This window comes from Zootoca vivipara, chromosome 9, assembly GCF_965207765.1.
Source record: "Zootoca vivipara chromosome 9, rZooViv2.hap1.1, whole genome shotgun sequence".
Taxonomy (NCBI): domain Eukaryota; kingdom Metazoa; phylum Chordata; class Lepidosauria; order Squamata; family Lacertidae; genus Zootoca; species Zootoca vivipara.
The window spans coordinates 57713406-57734072 of NC_142592.1; the positions used below are offsets into that span (position 1 = coordinate 57713406).

General features: G+C 44.0%; 1 protein-coding gene across 5 annotated transcripts in view; it reads right to left on the bottom strand.

The window, feature by feature from the left end:
• Window positions 1-20667, bottom strand: part of LMO3 (LIM domain only 3) — a 92030-nt gene that overhangs the window by 55617 nt on the left and 15746 nt on the right. For all 5 annotated transcript variants that reach the window (XM_035127673.3, XM_088676952.1, XM_035127675.3 and 2 more), the window contains exon 2: window positions 18514-18727. In XM_035127673.3, the coding sequence (XP_034983564.1) occupies window positions 18514-18719 (206 nt within the window). In that variant the 5' untranslated portion in view covers window positions 18720-18727. The remainder of the gene's footprint in view (window positions 1-18513; window positions 18728-20667) is intronic.

The window sequence follows — 20667 nt, forward strand, 5'->3', positions numbered from 1 at the left end:
AGAGGAAATGAAGAGAGGGGGAAAACTGGGAAGAATATTGCAGTCAAACATAGTTAAGACTCCGTTGCAGTGGGTACTGGGCAGTAGTGACTAGGAGCTTGCGCCAATGGTTTCCCAAATAAAAAAAAGGTAGTTTAGCTTTTAGCACAGGACCCTGGGAAATAACTAAAACATCTTAAGTAGGGCTGTAACCAAAATGAAAATAACTTAATTGTATAAGTTTTTAATTGGTCGCATGAATATTCATAGGGTGGGTGGGGAAGGTACATGTGTTAGAGCAGACATCACCTTAGAAGAAGCATTACATACCCTGTCTCATGCATGGGAATGAATGCCTCTTAATGTCACATTTGCAACCTACAGTTTCAGTACTTATATTGTTTTTTTAATATAAAAAAAACAGTAATAATCATGTGGGATGTGAAACACATAGCAGTCAAGTACTGCACAACATTCCTAGAATGGACATGCTAGGAGATGCTTTGTACCAGCCAGGAGAAAGCTTCCTGTTTCCTCCGGAGTTGGGACAAACTTCCTCTGCATGTGACTAGAGGGTGTGTGTGGCCTAATCTGGGGAAGAGGAGCACACCATCTTCCTTTGCTCCTCTCTTCTCCGTTTTGTTTTTCTCTATGTGTGAGCAGAAGTGACTGCCTGTCCACAGTCACTTGGGACTAACTCCCTTATGGGATAGTTCCACATGTATATATACTTTAGTAACCTAAGTCTGCCTTCAGGGATCTAACTGTGAACTGAATGAATGTGAGTAAACTACTTTTAGATTCACTTTAATAAGATTGCCGTGTATATTCTTTTCAAGAGAGACAAGAAGCACAGCTGTCAAGTTTTCCCTTTTCTCACGAGGAAGCCTATTCAGCATAATGGAATTTCCCTTAAAAAAGGGAGAACTTGACAGCTACGACAAGAAGGGATCTTACCAGGAATCTTTTATAGAGAGGTTCAGATGAACCTGCAACAAGCAAATTGCTGTGCATTTAAAGGGGAATGTTTAAACTGTGCTAAGACATAGAACTTGCTAGGAAGGATATAATTAAACAATATATCCTCTCCCGCCTCCCTGAACATTCCCACAAATCCAATGTTCAGGAGCTACTCATCCATCAAAACTATTAACTAAATTGAAATGATGCACCCTTCATTTTTGAAAAGTTGACAGAGGAGGGGAAGACAGTAGTAAGGCATTGGGTAAATCCTATATAGTACAAGACTTTAAAAAGTTAAATCCCTTCCTATCATGGTTCTGTTGCCAGTACTTGGACTCGAGCTCCCTCCCTTAATTCACATTCAGCACCTTCTCCTGAAAAAGCTACACCAAGGCAGCAATGAGACCATCTCATTTTTCCTTTCTTTCTTGTCTAGGAAAGTTTAACAGCACTGAATCAATAGCCTTCTCAGCATTCTAAGAGATCTCCTACACAGATCAGGCTTCAAAACTCAGGAAGAAATTATGGGTTGCGTTCAACAAAGTCCTTTCCAACAACTTCTGCTCATGCAGCAGGGATTCTTGCCTTCTTCTCCCTCATGAACTCAAATCTTTTCTGCGGGTTGGGGAAAAACCAAGAGCAAAATCCAGGGAAGGGCAGCGGGGAGCAGACAGGGGAAGAGAAGTTCCAATGCATGAGCAGAAATTGTTGTGCAAGCACGGCGACTTTGTTGAGTGCAAGCCTAAGGTATCTTTCCTTAAAGCATACCCTGCACAAACTGACTTTAACATTCCACAAACAGCTGGAATGTGCGAGGGCAGCTGGGCTTCTGCTGTAACAGATATAGACCTAAAATGAGAGAGATGTCCACATGAGATTCCAGGTTATCTTGAACTCAAAGATCTCATGGTTACAATTGCATCAATACTGACCATGGACAGTCCTAATAGCTGTACAATCTCCCTGGCCTGATCTACTATTTAAATACTATTGCATCACCAATTGTTTTCTTACCGAGTAACTATGTAACTTAGGGACCCAGGTGGCGCTGTGGTTAAACCACTGAGCCTAGGGCTTGCTGATCAGAAGGTCGGCGGTTCGAATCCCTGTGACGGGGTGAGCTCCCGTTGCTTGGTCCCAGCTCCTGCCAACCTAGCAGTTCGAAAGCACATCAAAATGCAAGTAGATAAATAGGAACCGCTATAGCGGGAAGGTAAACGGCGTTTCTATGTGCTGCTCTGGTTTGCCAGAAGCGGTTTTGTCATGCTGGCCACATGACCTGGAAGCTATACGCCGGCTCCCTCTGCCAATAATGCGAGATGAGCACCGCAACCCCAGAGTCGGTCCCGACTGGACCTAATGGTCAGGGATCCCTTTACCTTTACCTTTAACTATGTACTTAATTTTATATTCACACATACTTATTGAGTTTCTTTGCCAGACCATAGGAACACTTTAGTTTTTCACTTCCTAGATTTCATAATAAATGAAGAAAATTATTCCAGCCATTTGATTTTTTGATAAAGTTTCCCAGTCCACCCCCATGCACTTTAAAACCTAGCCATGTACTCAACAGAGGAATTTGCCAGCCCTCCTGGTGACCTTATTACGCTATTTGACTGGAGTGTGCAGAAATTGGGCCCAACGCTTTCTTCACAGCAGATCTGCACCAATCCCCAGTCATTGTTTTGTCTTTGGTCTTCAGCAATTCATACAACTATTTTCCCCCCTATTTCTTCAGTCCAAGCAGTTAGGCTTTAGGAAAAAAAACCATCTATAAAACAATGCAAAGACGAAGCACTCTTCCCTTCTCCTGGGAGGCGTGGAGAAGTTTCACTACTCTTAGCAAAATACTGGTGCTCTCAAATTCCTCAGGCCTTGTACCCCAGTGTAAGCACCAGCATGAGGGCTCCTGCTAGCAGGAAACTCCAAATTTGCCTGAAATCTCACTTTCGGCAAAATTCAGAAGCAAGTCCAGCACTCAAAGGAACACAATCAATAGACCTTTGCTGAGAGCGCTTCAGAATCGGCATGATGAGAGATAAGCAGCGAGAAGGGCAGGTTTCAAGCTGCAGCATTTTAAACATTTTTTGCCATATACAAGTTAACAGGCCTGGCGCCAACACACAGCATCTGTAGGCTTAGCCGTGTTGCTGTCTGCCCTCACTTCACCAAGAAGCGCTGAGCTCCAGCAGGGACCATTTGTCTGTCAGTCATGACTTTATTTCCCCCCTCACAATATCCTGGACGATGCAACTGTTTAGGCCATTGTGCGGAAAAACAAAATGGTGGGTGCTGAGAGGCAACCACTCATATAGGGTTGCCATATGTCCGAGAAAACCCGGGCATGTCCTCTTTTTTGGGGGGAGGCAACATACAATCCGGGCAGATTTTTACTTTTTAAAAGAAGATATCTGGGTTTGGGGGGGGGGTTGGCTTGGGCGGCTCTGCAAGCTGCGGCCGCTGCCAGCCCGAGTCTTTCTCCAGCTCGGGCTGCCAGCGGCTCAGGCTCTCCTCTTTTTTGCTCTTCAAGATATGGCAACCCTAGCTCATAGGAGTTGGAGAGAATAGCGGTCAGAGGCAGTAACGCTTCTGAAGGCCAAAGGATAGGAAACACATGAGGAGACAGTGTTATTCTGTTTGGGTGGTGCTTGCAGGCATCGGGTTGGCCACCTTGAGAACAAGATGTTGGGACTAAATGTGCCATGGGCCCGACCCAGCAGGCTCGTCTTTATGTCTTGGCTGCTATTTACTGTTAAAGTAAAGTCCAGCACCCTTGTGGTGTAACAAGATAAGACCACCATGAAGTATGAGCTTGACTGCTCACATTAGGAGGGTGGCCCACGTGGCTGAGAAGAACCTCACATCTAGAGCCAGGCACGCAAGGAAGTGTACAATTCTAATCATGGCAAGTACTGCCTAAAACCAGGGCCAGGCTTGGGTTTGATGAGGCCCTAAGCTACTGAAGGTAATGGGGCCCTTTATATGACCTTTGTCAACCACAAATTATCACTGTTTTTTGTGTTGAATATATGGTATGCGGTAGAATCATAGAATCGTGGAGTTGGAAGGGACGAGGGTCATCTAGTCCAACCCCCTGCAATGCAGGAATCTTTTGCCCAACGTGGGACTCAAACCCATGACCTCGAGATCAAGAGTGCGGTGCTCTACCGAGTGAGCTATCAGTAATTTATGGACCTAATAGGCATCTAAAGCCATTTGCACATAACAAAATATGTATTTTATCAAAGTAAGTGTTGAACTGAAATACAATTAAGAAGTATATTAATTGTGAAATAATTATTAAACTCTAACTGTATGTAGGTTTTATTTCGTTTTTTTATCTTATATTTTGGAAATGTACATCCAGGTTTTCCCCCCCTTTAATTCTTTTTTTTTTGGGGGGGGGGGAAGAGTGTGGCCCTAAGCTTTAAGCTTGTTTAGCTTATATGTAAATCCGTAAGCTGGTGACCAGTTAGGAAGTTTAGAAAAGCACAGTTGAATACCAGCAGAAGGCGAGGGAGGCTTTTCATAACCATGGTGGCATTACTGAAGGAGCTGCCACTCTACACATCATAGAGATGATGTCATCACTCATGTGGCTAAAGGTGGTGGGGGGAATGCTATGGAAACAATGAGCCACAGGATTCTACAAATGGGCAAATGTTATGTACAATCATATTTTCTATCCCATCAGTTTCTATCTGCAGCTGTGAACTCGAGAATATTCGGGGCAGTTCAACGGAAGATTTCTAAATTGTTTCATGACATTTGAAGCCCAAGTTACCTGAAGGACTGTTTATGCAGATACGAACCTACCTGAGCCTTCAAGCAGCCACAGAAGCACCCTGTGATATCACTGAATAGGATCAGGTTGGCAGGGATACAAACTGGGGAGTGGGGACACCAGCCAACATATTTTGTCTATTGAACTCACTTGCCTGAGATAAGGGTGGGTCCCTCCTTGATTTCTGGCCAGTGAGATGGGCAGCATATAAACAAACAAACAAAATATTTTTTTAAAAAAATTTTTTTATCAATCTGCTTTTCAGTAAGGCAAGCCAGGATAGCTATTGATTTGAGGAATGCTTTGGTTATATGTTGGGGATTCATGGGGTTTTTGTGAGAGATTGTAGCTTATGTCATTCAAGATTCATTTGGAAAACAACTATAAGTTAAAAAATGGACAATAAGGGTTGTGGAAGTACAAAGATGCTATAGAAGCAATAGTTTAAAGAAGTAAGGGGTAAGATCTGTGATTTTTAGAGAATAAGAGTTAATGTATAAATGCATAGATTTAAAATAAGAACTGGGTTGATAATAGTTATAAGAAGTTTGGTATTAGAAAAAGTTAAGAATGGTGAAAACGTGAGCGCTGAAATAGTTATTATTAGAAACATGAATGGGGGGGATGGAGGAAGTCACCGATACAAGAATTACATTAGTAAATGATGTATGGAATTTTTGTTTTTCCTTATTTTTTGTCATTTTCTCTTGTTGTATTTTTCTTTTTTCTTGTGTATTTTTCTATCTTTATTTTGTATCTTTTTTTGAAAAATCAATAAAAAATAATTATAAAAAAGAGATTGTAGCTTATGTCATTATTGCTATTTGCTGCTCTGTTTTATATATATATATATATATATATATATATATATATATATATATATATATATAATGTAAAGAATTTTCAACTGTATGTTGATTTTAACTGTGGAAATGTTATTCCTACAATGCTATTCCTACTGTGTGTTTGCTTTTTTCAGAGAGTCATGTTTTGTTTTGTTTTTGAGGGGGAAAGGTATTTTGGGAGGACCCCAGATCCTGAAAAGCAGTCCCATTTAAATAAAATAAATAAAAGCATTAGGACTTGATATCGCATTAGTCTCTTCAAGTATGCATGCCACTCAGTTTTGCAACCTTGTACCAATGGGGGTGCCAATACTTCCCTAGTTCCCCAGGTTTTTTTTAATTATGAATTAATTATAATTATAAAAAGAAAAAGGTATTTTTTGAGCTATCCACTACCTTTATAGAACTGCCACCTCCGGGTTGCAGAATCTTTTATTTTGGAAGTCAACAAGCCTATACAGCAATTCAGTCTAAACAAATAAGTTAATCTTTGCTGTGCTTTAAGAGAAGAGACAGACCACCAGCAAGAACACTTGTAGCAATTTATTTAATTTGTCGTAAGCTGGAAGAAATTTGCTGTTAAGCATTAAAGACGAAGTGTAATAACATAATTGAATATGCCCCTCAGAAAACTCTGCAAATGAGAATACATGAATCAGTCTAGCTCAGCAATATTTTATTATATAAAACATTCCTTCGTTACCAGTTTTGGCATGCATCAAAAATGAGCTTATCCCCTACACAGATTATCTCATTAATCATAAGAGAATAAAACCCACACATAATCCCAAGCACTAATTTTGATAAAATGATACGAGAATTGTAGAGCCAGAACGTCGTCAGATGCCACAGATAGCACCATTGTGGGAATTTTATTTACATGCGCACTCACAATGGTGTGAAATAGGTAGTATTTCACCCCCCACGGTTCTTACAGGAAGTCACCAAATACCAGCCATGGCACATTATTAACAATATTTTTTTCACATAAATAATGAGACACCGAAGTCAGGAAAACTGCCCATAATGTCAACAAGGGAGGAGCATTCAAATCAAAGATTCATTCTACGCTTAAAGTGCCTCTAAAGGACCCATTAACACAGTCCCCTTCAAAGCTGACAGTATCTTTGGGGGTACTCACTAACCTTTGCTGACTGTAGGGTGGAAACTGTTCAGAGATTTTTGTGCATAGGCTTAGGACCGGTGGCTTGCATCCTAAGGCAACTGCTAGGACTCGAAGAAGGTCCACCAGTGCTTACATCTGCCCTGGCCCTAAAGCTCGGTCTATGAGCCTCCGTTTTACTTTCCTACAGTGCTGCAGAATAATGCTACACTGCGCACCTCAGGGCACTTTGATGCTGCAGCAGAGCCAGCCTGAGACATTTTGGCACCCAAGGCGAATCACAAAATGGTGCCTCCCTCCTCCTTCCACACCAGGATAGAAGGGCTGGGTGAAGATCTACATCGGAAGCAAGGGAGGAATAAAAATTTATGTTGGGATCTGTGGCCCCTGTGAATCCTGCCACCTGAGGCAAAGACCTCACATTGCCTGACGGGTGGGCCGGCCATGTGCCACTGTGGCTACCAAATCAACCTGAAAGGGGGTCAGGGCCATCTTTAGCATATGTGCCGCCAGGGTGCAAAGATCCGCCCAGCACCCCCAAATTAACTTTTATTATGCCTTATGTCACTATTATCATTTGATAAATAGCGCTCACGCCTGTGTGGCTTCAAAAAGAGGGGGTTTTCTTTGTGTGTTTTGTTTAAAACCAGCTTTTCTAAAGAGGACAAAGAACACATTGGGAGTCGGTGTAAAGACTCCACGCATGCGCTTATGGTCGTAGGGAGGTGTCTGAAAGATGAGACGGATGGGCATTGTGTGCATGTTCCAGACTTTTGAGAAGCTGGACTCCATCGTGTCACAGGCAGATGGCAATTCCTTGAAATCCATTGGAAAAGGAACTACTAGAAAAATAGTTCCTTTTCCAATGGATTTCAAGGAATTGCCATCTGCCTGTGACACGATGGAGTCCAGCTTCTCAAAAGTCTGGAACAGTCTCTTGTCGTTGACCAAAGATGAGACGGATGGGCATTGTGTGCATGCATGGGAGAACCATCTCAGGCAGCCTTTCATTGTGGGAGCAACCTTATTTCTGGAGGAGCTAGGAGGGCCCTTTCGAGTGTGCATATATACTAGTTCTCAGGGCCGTCTTAAGCATATCGGGCGCCCAGGCGCTGTGGTGCGATGATCGCTCTGGCACCCCCCCACCCCGTTTTTCACCACGATGGGCGGGCGGGCACAGCCACGCGGCGCCCCCCCTAGTGGCCCACCACCCTGCGCCACCCGGGCTTGCCTTAGAGCCGGCCCTGGTTCTTCTTCCGGAGCCTGTGCATGCTCCCGTCACTAGATAGGTGAGTTCTCTTTCTGTCTGTTGCTTCCTCTTTCCTGCCACTCCCCTACTCCCAGCTTTGGTGAGCGAAGCTTTCTAGAGAGCTCTCCCTGCAGCAGCATTAGCAGGCAGGTGGACCAAAATCAGTCATGTCAAAGGTGCCGTTGACCCCGCTGCCACATAGCAGCTCAATACAATACGCTTAGGTGGCTTCAGCGGTGGGCGCCTGGTGCCCCTCAGAATTCAGCACCCGGGTGTCCCACACCCCTTGCACCCCTGGGTAAAGACGGCCCTGAAGGGGGCCCACCAGAGCCCAAATCCCCTCAAACCTGGAGCCAGCCCTACATGCAAACACATTTTAGTTCTGCTCACACACAATGGGGACTCCCTGGCTGCCCTAGAAATCAGATAAGGATGCAACAGAATCAGAAGCTGGAGAAAGAATCTGTTTGGTCATTTCCACAGAGAAACAGTAATCACTGGGGAGGGAGTAACTCCCAGCTGCTTGTTCTCTTCTGACACGCATCTCCCAACACTCTGCAAGATCGTTCTACTACACAAATCAGAGAGCCTTTGCATTCATGCTGGGCAAAGCTAGAGAAAGCGTTGGAAAGCTACAGAAGAGGGCAGCCAAAATTGTTTGGGGGCCAAGTATCTATGAGAAAAGGTTGTAACGTTTTGGACTATTTAGTTTAGGGGGAGGAAAGCAAGCAAGAGGAGGAGGAAATGAGGTGTGTGTGTAAGATTATGAACAGCACAGAGACACAGGATAGCAATAAGTTCCCCCCTCTCCAACAAAGCCACAACTTTCTAGGCAAAAGAAAAGGAAGTCTTTCTTAACAAAGCACATAGTTAAACTATGGAATTCAATGCCACAAGAGGGAGTGAGTCATCATGGCTAGGATGACATTAAACGTGATTAGAAAAATTAAGGGAAGATAAGACTTGCTGTATCTTCAGGTGGAATATTCTGAAAACCTCAATGTCAGGGTTATCTGCACATTCCCCCCCCCCCTAATTCCCATCACATTCCTTTGGTTTGATGAGAATACTTTTTTTTAACAGTTTGCATCAAAAATGCAAGCAATTCTCATGCATCATCCACATAATATCATATATGTATAGAATCCAGGTTTCCTAAGCTGCCCATACACATTTGTATGTGCATACAAATATTTACAAAATTATGCTGCACAAATACATTTTTGGTGTATAATTGGGCACATAAGTAGACTCAAGCCTTAACTGCGCTTGTGAACTTAGAAATAATCCTCCTTACATCACTTGGTATTCACAGCGAAACGCTTTCACCCATAGCCCAAAGTGACACCCAGTCAAATTATTCCTGAGGCCACTCAAAGCTCTCAAAATTGATGGATTAATTTCCAAATAAAGAAAATTGTACAGTACCCAAGTAAACAATTCTCATAGGTTCTAGTGGCATGCAGTCCTGTACTGAATTTTCTAAGAATCTGAATTTCGGCACAGACACAGGATGGAGAGGAGATTCCCAAAGCCCACCCAAAACATTGCATTGATCGCAGCAGGAATGGGCATATCGGTCAACTGCAGTATATAAACTTGATGAAATAAAGATAATATACGATTGGGGGGAAATAATTCAGTTCTCCACACCAGTTTGCCAACTTAAAAAACACACACATGAAAATTCACCAGCATTTTAGTGGATATTTTTGTATGCATTTTTGCTAATACACACATTTTTACAAAACAGTTTCCCCTACTGCAATGCATTATTGTTATTTTTACTAATACATACATTTACATGCACATTTACCGCCGTCTGTGCATTTTTTTGCACATTTTACTTGGCTGGAGAACCGCCCTGCAAACTTCAGAGAAGCGCAAATTTCAAACGATGGCTGTGCTTCAGTCTGGATACTGTTTCAGAAAGCAGGAATATATCATGGTGCCTGAAATAAGGATGGAGCTATATAGAGGCATTGACTGGCTTCATGATTTTTCCCCACTCTGTGGCTTTTGCCAGCACCTGCTCTTGCGATTCACTTGTCCTGCCGGAGACAGGGGACAGCTGAGCCAGCAGAAAAAACAGGGGCTGCAGGAATCTAGAGGAGCATTGGCTGGCTTCATGGGTTTCCCCACATTGTAATTTTGCATAGCACACAAGCTCACACACGTCATGATTTGCGATATATTGCCAGGTCAAAAATTATGACATTGGTATCGCAATATGGACTTCAAATCGGGTTTGGGATGCTATATCAATATATCGTGCAGCCCTAACACCTACCTCAAGCGGCCAACTGTGTGCCTGTGGGGGTAGATTAAGGACAACAGAATGGAGCACAGAGAGACTTGACCCACAGGCCACAAACGCCCAGGTGGTTCTCCACTGGAAGGAAGTGCCGCTTCCATCCATGTCAAAGAGATGCGGGCAAGACCAAGAGCTTTTGCCGTCTGAGGCAAAGGACAAGATGGTGCCCTTTGCCAGTCCATATGCAGAAGATTACTTTCTTGGGCTCCTTGATCACTGCAGATGGTGACAGCAGTCACGAAATTAAAAGACGCCTGCTTCTTGGGAGAAAAGCAATGACAAACCTAGACAGCATCTTAAAAAGCAGAGACATCACCTTGCCGACAAAGGTCCGTATAGTTAAAGCTATGGTTTTCCCAGTAGTGATGTATGGAAGTGAGAGCTGGACCATAAAGAAGGCTGATCGCCGAAGAATTGATGCTTTTGAATTGTGGTGCTGGGGGAGACTCTTGAGAGTCCCATGTACTGCAAGAAGATCAAACCTATCCAATTCTTAAGGAAATCAGCCCTGAGTGCTCACTGGAAGGACAGATCCTGAAGCTGAGGCTTCAATACTTTGGCCACCTCATGAGAAGAGAAGAATCCTTGGAAAAGACCTTGATGTTGGGAAAGATTGAGGGCACTAGGAGAAGGGGACGACAGAGGACGAGATGGTTGGACAGTGTTCTCGAAGCTACGAACATGAGTTTGACCAAACTGCGGGAGGCAGTGCAAGACAGGAGTGCCTGGCGTGCTATGGTCCATGGAGTCACGAAGAGTCGGACACGACTAAACAACAACAATGCAGAAGATGACCAGACCGATGGTTGGTGGTGAGACCCTCTACTCCACCAGCAGGATAGTTCCAGGAGCACAGAGCAGACTGCATGGCACACACAGTACTGTCTTCCAGCTGGGGAGAGGGCTCAGGAGGAGAAAAGGGGATGGCTGCCACTGCTGCTGCCAAACATACATCTCACACTGCATACACTACCTCCTTCTCCCTATCAGCTGACCGTGCTTCATGGAAACTGTTAGGAGACGCAGTGTGTCGTTTGGGTCTGCGTTTCCTTCGATACTCAAAAAATGGCCAGGGCCTTGCTCATTTCTTCCTCCGCCAAACTTCCAGGTTACGAGAGCAGCTTCTTTTTGGAAGAACTCTGCCGTACATTTACAAGTCTAATTAAACAGGCCATGAGAAGAGGGTGGGGAAAGGAAGAGACCACTAAGCTTCAAGATGTATTTTTCAAAAGGGGCAGGGGGGAAAACTCCCCCCCATATTCAAGCTTTATAATCCTCTTTTACAGGAGCCCTCTGCATGGCTGGAATATTTAACAGGACAGTTGTATAAAGTGCAGTAATTCAATTTCTATGCAGAAGGGGATTTTTTTTTTTAAGGGGGAGAAAAAAACACGTTTTAGAAAGGCACCATAATCTTTGCTAAGACACACACACACAGAGAGAGAGACATTTAGCATCTCCAAATTGGAGTTAAAGTCTCAGAGTGCAAAGATAATTTAAGCCGTGTGTGCGTGTGCGTGTGGGAGAATAGCGGCTCTTTGGTAAAATGCTGCCAAAATTAAATTGGAAACGAAACGGCACTTTGTAGTCATTGGCTGCTCAGCAGGGTACGCCTAGTTAAAAACCCAAAGTGAAAAGGGTGATTGACCTACATTGCTACCAGCTCTGTACAGCTGCACTTTCGTTATTTCCATTGCATCTGATGAAGCTCATTAGTTAATGCAACTGAATTACCTATACTTGCCAGGCATTCATCTATTTCATACCACATGGCCAGATACTAACTTCAGCAGCAGAGCTGCACAGCACCCTGCCATGCAGCTGCCTGGAAATCTTGTCAGCTCCTCTGACATGTAGGGGCAAAAGGATGCCACAGGAGTTGTGCTAGGACATGGAGAACTGCTCTATACCAAGTTAGACCACTTGGCCATCAAAGCGCAGTGGAGACGAGTGACCAACAGGATTTGTAGGACAAATCATTCCGGTTTTCTCCCTCCCCTTACCAAGTTCTGCAAAGGTGAGATGGAGACAGAGGGAAGAAGAAGGAGAAGGAGAAGGAGAAGAGTTTGGATTTGATATCCCGCTTTATCACTACCCGAAGGAGTCTCAAAGCGGCTAACATTCTCCTTTCCCTTCCTCCCCCACAACAAACACTCTGTGAGGTGGGTGGGGCTGAGAGACTTCAAAGAAGTGTGACTAGCCCAAGATCACGCAACACTGCATGTGGAGGAGCGGAGACGTGAACCCGGTTCCCCAGATTACGAGTCTACCACTCTTAACCACTACACCCTCTGGACTGGTTGTTCAGTAAGGAGGCAGGCAGTTGGGGGGCTGGCTGACGGCAGAGTCAGGTTGGTGGGGCAGTGCCCCATTGGCCCTAATGGACCAACCTCCACACTCTGGCAACAGCTCTCCAAGGTCTCAGACAGCGGCCTTTCCCACCCTACCTGAAGATGTTGGAGGCTGAAAGTGCAACTTTTTGCATGCAAAGGTGGGCTAAATGGCAAATTTGATCTTGACAGGCCATATGCCAAATTTTAAGGGGGAGAAAGGGCTCTGTGTCATGAGCAGAGCTGGAGGGATCAACCCATTTCTAGTTTGTGTCACTTTGCAAGCACTCATTCCTAAATCCATCCCATCCTGTTTTTAATCTGTGTCTTAAACCCACATAAAAATCCATATGTAAACACATAATCAGGGCTTTCTTTCAGCTGGAACTTGCCAGTTCCGGCACCTCTTAGGCGGGTGCCATTGCCATTCTAAGAGAACAAGGGAGGTGTTAATGGTGAGTTAGGGCACCTATTTCTTGAAAAATAGCACTGCACATAATTATGTTTTTATCTCAATGTGCGTCTAACACATACTTGATACTAAAATATGCATTGTGCAACATGTTACAAGTTGTTAGCTGAAGACAGTTGTAATGTACGGTATTGCAAATTTGGGAGAAGTGCAAAATCCGAAGAGTAAGTACAATCCAATCCACGTATTAGCCCAGAAGGCCCAGATCAGGCCAATTCACATTGTCATTCACCAAAAAGAAAAAAGAAAAGAAAAGAAAAGAAAAGAAAGAATTCCTCAGGCATCCCTAGAGATTATGCTTTGTTTCCAAGTACTGTAGAGCCTTCCCCTCTTCTAGGGGAAGGAATTGTGAAAAGCAAGTAACATGGACTCAGGACTAGCAATTCTCATCTCCGTGCCACAGACTTAAAGCTTACACCCCTCTCTCCCAGAGAACCCTGGGACTTTTGCAGTGGAAAGCTCTCTGTACCTGAACTATACTAGGGCCTTCAAGATTCCTTGGAGGAATGCAAGACAGTTGATAACAAAACAGGAAAGTTTGCGCCCAACTTGTGGAATCTATAAGCCACACTTGTTGTCCTGTCCCTGCTGACTAGGGATGATGGGAGTTGCAGTCCAACCACACCTGAGGACCCAGGTTTGGGACAGGCTGCTCTAAAATACACTCCCCAAACCTCTGCATTGCACTCAGTGGTGGGTATGTGGAAGTTCTTCAGCAGAAACAATATCCCTGGACACAGAAAATTTAGAACTACTGCTCGAGAGAAAACTATCATGAAGTATCAATGCGTCCACCATACAGTGGAACCTCGGTTTATGAACACCTCGGTTTATGAATTTTCGGTTTATGAACGCCGCGGACCCATCTGGAACGGATTAATTCACTTTCCATTACTTTTAATGGGAAAGTTCGCTTCAGTTTATGAACGCTTCAGTTTATGAACAGACTTCCGGAACCAATTACACCCATGTTTCAGTTTATGAACGCTTCAGTTTAAGTACTTCGCGGACCCGTCTGGAACGGATTAATCCACTTTCCATTACTTTCAATGGAAAAGTTCGCTTCAGTTTATGAACGGTTACTCCGCAGACCATCTGGAACGGATTAATCCACTTTCCATTACTTTCAATGGGAAAGTTTGCTTCAGTTTATGAACGCTTCAGTTTATGAACAGACTTCCGGAACCAATTGTGTTCATAAACCGAGGTACCACTGTACTGAGAATTTAAATAGGAGACCTTCAGCTAATCTCCACCCAGCTACCCTTTTTAAATTTTATTGATTAAGCTTTGATTCTGGAAATTTTGACTACGCATCAACTAGCTTAAAAACTATTCCTAATTTTAAGAGAAACAATAATGGGGAAAGAGAGGGTAATTAAGTTCCACAACTCTAGGAATTGCATGTATTGTTATGGACTGCTCTTCAGAAACCTTGACAGCTCGTGGCAAAATCCCAATAATAAAACCCACCGTTAAAAGCTCCACAGAAACACCCAACATTTTCCTGTCCAACTAAAAAAAGGGCACCGCAGAAGTGCACCAGAAAGATAGATGAACCCACATTAATTCCTAAAACAAAGCACTCAAATTAAAGAGGGGGGAGGCGGTTTTAGACTTCCATTCAAAATGTTGTTTCAGACTTTGGACGGATGTCTCTAAGTGTTCCATGAAAGGTGACCCACACGTCAGTGTTAACCATTTGAAAACAAACTAACCACTTCAACAGAAAGCAACTCTCTCCTCACTCTCTCCTCTCCTCAAAAGGCACCACAGACTAGTGCTAACCTCATTCCTATTTCCAAAACTGGAAACACTAATGAACACTATTTAAAAAACAAAAAACAAAGAATCTGACACGGTCCAAAGAACGTTACTAGCTGCATCCTCATGTACGGAAGGGACGTCAATAAAGGTCACAAGGAGAATCCCAATATTTGACTAGTTGGCAGAATATTAATAGAGGTTGGATCGTACAGTCCCCCTGAGGTAAATGAGGAATTAGGTTGTTATCGTTTTGATACCACAAGACGTAGTGACAGCAACCTAAACTATGTGGCTTTACAAGGGAAATGGAGAAAAATCATGAAGGATAAGGCTACTGGTAGCTAGAAGTCATCAATAGCTATATCTCACCTCTAGGTTCAAAGATGGCATTGCGGAAGAACAAGCGTGAGAGAGGATTAATGCCCCCCTGCCCTGTTTGTGGACTTCCCAGAGACAGGAGCCAGATCACCAGCTGGGGTTTTAAAACAGCTGCACTGGTTGTCAGTTTATTTCTGGGCCAAATTCAAGGGTTTAAAGCCCTGAAGGACTTAGGACCCAACTCCCTGAAAGACCACCTCCTTCCCTGCAAACTCTCGAGTGTTACAATTAAGGGAAAGAGGAAGGCATTTGCTACAGAACCTGCATACCTCTAGAGCAGTCACCCCCAAACTTCGGCCCTCCAGATGTTTTGGACTACAATTCCCATCTTCCCCAACCACTGGTCCTGTTAGCTAGGGATCATGGGAGTTGTAGGCCAAAACATCTGGAGGGCTGCAGTTTGGGGATGCCTGCTCTAGAGGGTGCCACGAAGTACACAGGTGTGTGAAACACCCTGTTCCAAGATGCTTAAAATACAGGAAGGGATTCTTTAAAAGCCTCTAAAGGAGGTAGACCGAAGCTGCAACCTAACCATAATGCAGTCATCAGCATAGACAATTCATTCCTCGTATCCCTATCAAGTCAGTGACTAAATATGAAAGCTTATTTGCCTACAAAAGGGAGCACACTTTACCTCCTGGATTAGCATAAAAATGGAGATTCCTTTTTACAGGTTCACTGCATAGCTAAGTACATACGGGCGCAATGAGGCAAATGACTGTCTGCAATTACGTTAAGTGCATCAACTTGAAGTTTAACATAAATAGCGCATTTAAGTATAAGCGAGTGATCACGATGGGGAACAGCCATGGCTAGATTGGGAAAGGGGGGCTGGACGGAAGGTGGCAGTTCTCACGTGAAGCTGGGAGCTTTATTCCACTCAGGTCAGGTTTCATCACTTGGGAGTAGGCCTGAGTTTGGGGCAAACACTTTCTTCACCACATTTGTCGGGGGGTGGGGGTGGCGGGGGGGCACATAAAACCTACCCAAAGATTGGACAGGAAAAGATGTTTGGGTGAGGAGCATGTTTGGTGGTCATCACTACCTCTTGTGGGAGTGAATTCTCTAGTTTTGACCTCAGTTTTTGGCGTTCCTGTTGCCTCTAACAAAAAGGTGTTGCAGGTTTTTGTGGGGTTTCAAAAAAAAAACCAGCCACACCAATTTGCCAAAAGTGACATGAATGTATATACTGCGTGCAGCTAAGCCTCTTTCAAGCTGCTATCAATTCTCTGATTCCTCTTCAACCGCACCACATCTGTTCTCAGCCTGAGACAGACAGAATATTCCCAAGGTTGACATATATGAGTGATTGGCTCATGCATTCAGATCCCTTGTGGGGGGTGGGGGTGGCACAGACTGCATGGGGACAGTTCCCCCTCCCCAAATATAGAATCCTCAAACACAATTAACTTAGCCCAAAGTGTTACTTGCTTACAGAATTAAATGTAGAGGTTGTTTGTTGGTTTAATCTATATGCAACCCTTCATCGGAGGATCACAGGGTGGTTTAAAGTATAAAAACTCAAAAATACATGCCATAACAACAAACAAAATACTCCCCCCACCAAACACACATAGTTTAATTAGGCAAAGGCCTGAGAGAAAATGGATGTTTTTGCCTGTCACTTGAAGATATGCAATGAAGGTGCCAGGTGAACCTCCCTAGGGAGAGCATTCCACAAATGAGGAGCCACCACAGAAAAGGCCTGTTCTTGTGTTGCTACCCTCCGGACTTCTTGTGGACAGGCCACACAAAGAAGGGTCTCAGAGGATGATTATAGGATCTACAAATGCAACTACAGTGGGACCTCGACTTATGAACGACTTGACAACCGAATTTTTCGACTTACGAATGGGGCAAATGGCCGCACGCTTACAAATTTCTCGACATCCGAACGGAAACCGTGGTGGTTTTAGATAGGGTTTTTTCGACTTACGAATTTTTAGATGGGGTTGCTTCGACTTACGAATTTTTCCGTTTCCAATGCATTCCTATGGGAAATTGCGTTTCCAATGGCGCTTTTCGACTTACAAATCTTTCGACCTACGAAGGTGCCTTCGGAACGGATTACATTTGTAAGTCGAGGCACCGCTGTATATCCCAGCAACCCGAAAAACTACATTTGTAGAGATAGCAGTTTACCTAGTACAGCCTGAGCAGGCCACTGAACTCACCACAGTACACTGGAAAGGCTTCTGCGCCAACACAGAGAGATGAGAGGCCTAGTTGGAACCTAGTAGGGACTGCTAGGAATTAAACGTGTACTGTTCAGTGCAGATAGTTAAAGAGCTATCCTTTGTGGCAGTTAATTAACTGTTTGGAATAGGAATTATGGTCCTTGAGGAAGCGGGCGGGTGGATGGAAAAAGTGAGGGAACTGTTAGTTTTGGAACAGGTCAACGTGCTGCATCCAAAAAAGAAGAACGCCATCCCATATTCTCACTGTGGTGTAGCCTCTCCTAATTTGACATCTTCCAAAAAGGACATAATACCTGCTGCATGGTGTATAACCTGCTGCTGGAAACTTCCTGGAAACAAATGCAGATGAAGTGAAACTAGGGTTGGACGCTCTGTAAAATAAGCTCCAGATACTCTCACTTAAAAAATAAAGTGGTTCAGCTTCAGCTGAAAGGTCAACATTTTGCCACCATTCATTACAGGGAATTAGGAGGAGAAGGTAATTTTTGAACCCAAGCTTAATAAGGAATTATTAATAAGTATTAACAGTATTAAAGAGTATTAACAGCTGCATAACCTTGAGTACAGTTCTGCAACTGGTCCAAGAGAAATATGCTAGCCTACGATTCTCCCAGACATGCTAAGCTTCCATCGTTCTGGATTCCCACTCACTGAGGGGGAAATACGCAAACACATACATCCTTCAGCCATCAGAACTGGTACAGCCCAGAAACCGAGGCCTATTTTTACCATGTGGGTAAGCTGCTTGTCCAGAGGAAAATAGAAACAAGATTTCTGCAGATCCTTCCTTTTAAATAAAGCTACTTATGATCACAGCCTACCACCACCGTTTGTAGAAAGGGGGCACAGTCGAAAATGCATTCCTAAAAAAAAACCCTCAGCATAGCACTTAGGAAGAACGTCTTCCTTGTGCGGGCACAAGGCCCGAGAACGAGCCTACGACACTGTTCCTCCACTCTGAGCACCATTTGCATGCTTCTTGTAGTGCAGCCAGGTGGCCAAGTATCCGTAGCGACAGTGATGCAGCAGACTGTGTGAGGGGAAAGGACCTAGCAGGAGTTGGAAGTGTGGCGCATGCACGAGGTGTGTAGAAAGAGCAACGTCCTACCTCAGGTAGTCTCTGCGGCACAGGATAAGGTTGGCTTTGGTGTACAAGGTAGAGCCGACCTCCCCCAAACGGCAGTCGCAGCAGGCACACTTCAGACAGTCCTCATGCCAGTATTTGTCCAGGGCCTTTAGGAGATACCTGTCTTTGATCTTACGGTTGCAGCCAGCACAACCTTTCGGTTTGGTGTCTGGCTGGACAGAGAGCATTTGTATACCTGAAACGAGAAGAGAGGAAGAGAGGGGAAAGTGGAAGTCAGGCGACACAGCCAAGGGATGCGCAGAACAGGATCCTTTGCCCCCAAACCGAAACTTATCAGAGCTTTCTTCTTTCTTTGAAATTCCTTGGATGTTTCTCCAGACCATGGTTTCCCAAACTTGGGTCTCCATCTTCCCTAGTTAGCAAGAGGAGCATCAGGAATGATGGGAACTGAAGTCTAAAAACAGATGGATGGAGATCAGAGTTTGGGAAGCCCCGCTCCAGGTCATGTGTTTATTTATTTTTACGTGTTTAACAAAATTTGCGTAGTGTTTACTGAATTTTAAAAACGTGTGCACTGTTCACAAAGGATGGTGTAAAATACTCCTCATTTAAAAATATACCCATAAATTAGTATCAAAAGCATTGTTAAAGATAACATTTTCAAATGTAAATAGAATCAGCCATCTTAAAACTATCATGCATCATAATAGGACAGGCCTAAGTAGGATTGTGGAAACAACAAAGGTTTTAGCAGCCCCTGAAACCAATAAAAAGCAACTGCTTAATATCAGTGCACAGGGAGTTCCAAAGAGTAGTCAAATGTTGATTCTCCACAAGTGCAGAATGAACATTATTGGGATCTCCCAATGCTGTTTTGAATGAAGTGCAGTGGCAGGTCTTGTCTATAGCTGGAGTGTAAGGAGATTCCTGCTGGATCAGAACGGAGGTCCATCTATTTCAGCATCTTAGTCCTTCAGAGAGTGGCTTTTCAGGTGCCTACAAAAACCCCAACATAGTGCAGGAAGACACCTGGCCTCCCCCAGTGTCACTCCCTAGCAACTGTAATCCAATGGCATAGTGCTTCAGAACTGGAAAGTTTCCATCATGACTAAGCCCCTTTTAAAGTCACCACATCTTTTGGGAATAAATCTAGCAAGTTACTTGTGTGTGAAGAAATGCTTCTTTTGCTCCTCTCTTGAAACTACTAGCCAGTAGGATAAATGCCTGACGCAGAGTTCTAGCGTTATGATAATTGGAGGGGGAAATGGCTCTCTATCCACTTTTCCACAACCTTCATAAAAGGTAGGGCTGGGCAATATCTGGTTTTCAACATCATGATAAATCATCAGCTAAACATCACAATATACTGATATGTCACAATGTCTAAAATAAGAATGGAGCTATGTAGAGGCATTGGCTGGCTTCGTTATTTTTCCTGCATTGTGATTTTTGCATAGCACACACACACATCATGATTTATGATATATTGCCAATTCAAAAATTATAAAACTGATTTCATGAGATGGACTTAAAACTGGTTTTGGACGATATATCGCCCAGCCCTACTGCTTTTCTTGCTTAACAGAAAAACAGCCCAGAGACTTTTACCATTCCGCAACTCAAGGGAAGAACATTGACTTTGCACACCAAAAGTCCCAGATTCAATCCTCACCATCTCCAGGAAGGGCTGGAAAAGGCTTCCAGCCTGAAATCCTGGAGAGAGCCTCTGCCAGTCCGTGTAGACAATACCAAACTAGGTGGAGAAATAGTCTGACTTGGTGTATACTAGTTTCCTAAGGGCTCCAATTTACTTTGCCCACTGCACCATTTCCCCACTAGCTGCAGACTCCCCCAAACACGAGAGAAAATGCTGGTGAGAGGCAGGTGACACCCACCACATACCAGCTCCACTAAACAGCAGCATTAATGCGCACTTGGTTTCCAGTTAGGCCTGCAACCTGCTGGTGTGCTCCCCCCCTCCAAAATAACAACAACTGGTCTTACTGCTTCCCTCAAGATTTCTCAGCTGCTTCTCCCAGCAGACTAAAAAGTTTCATTTCAAGCAAATTTTGGTGGCAGTGCTCAAAGAACTCAATGCTTTCTCAGTCCTGTTCCGCTTCTCCAGCATATAGACATCGTGTCGAGATGTGCAATGCCACAAAGTCAAAAAGCAAA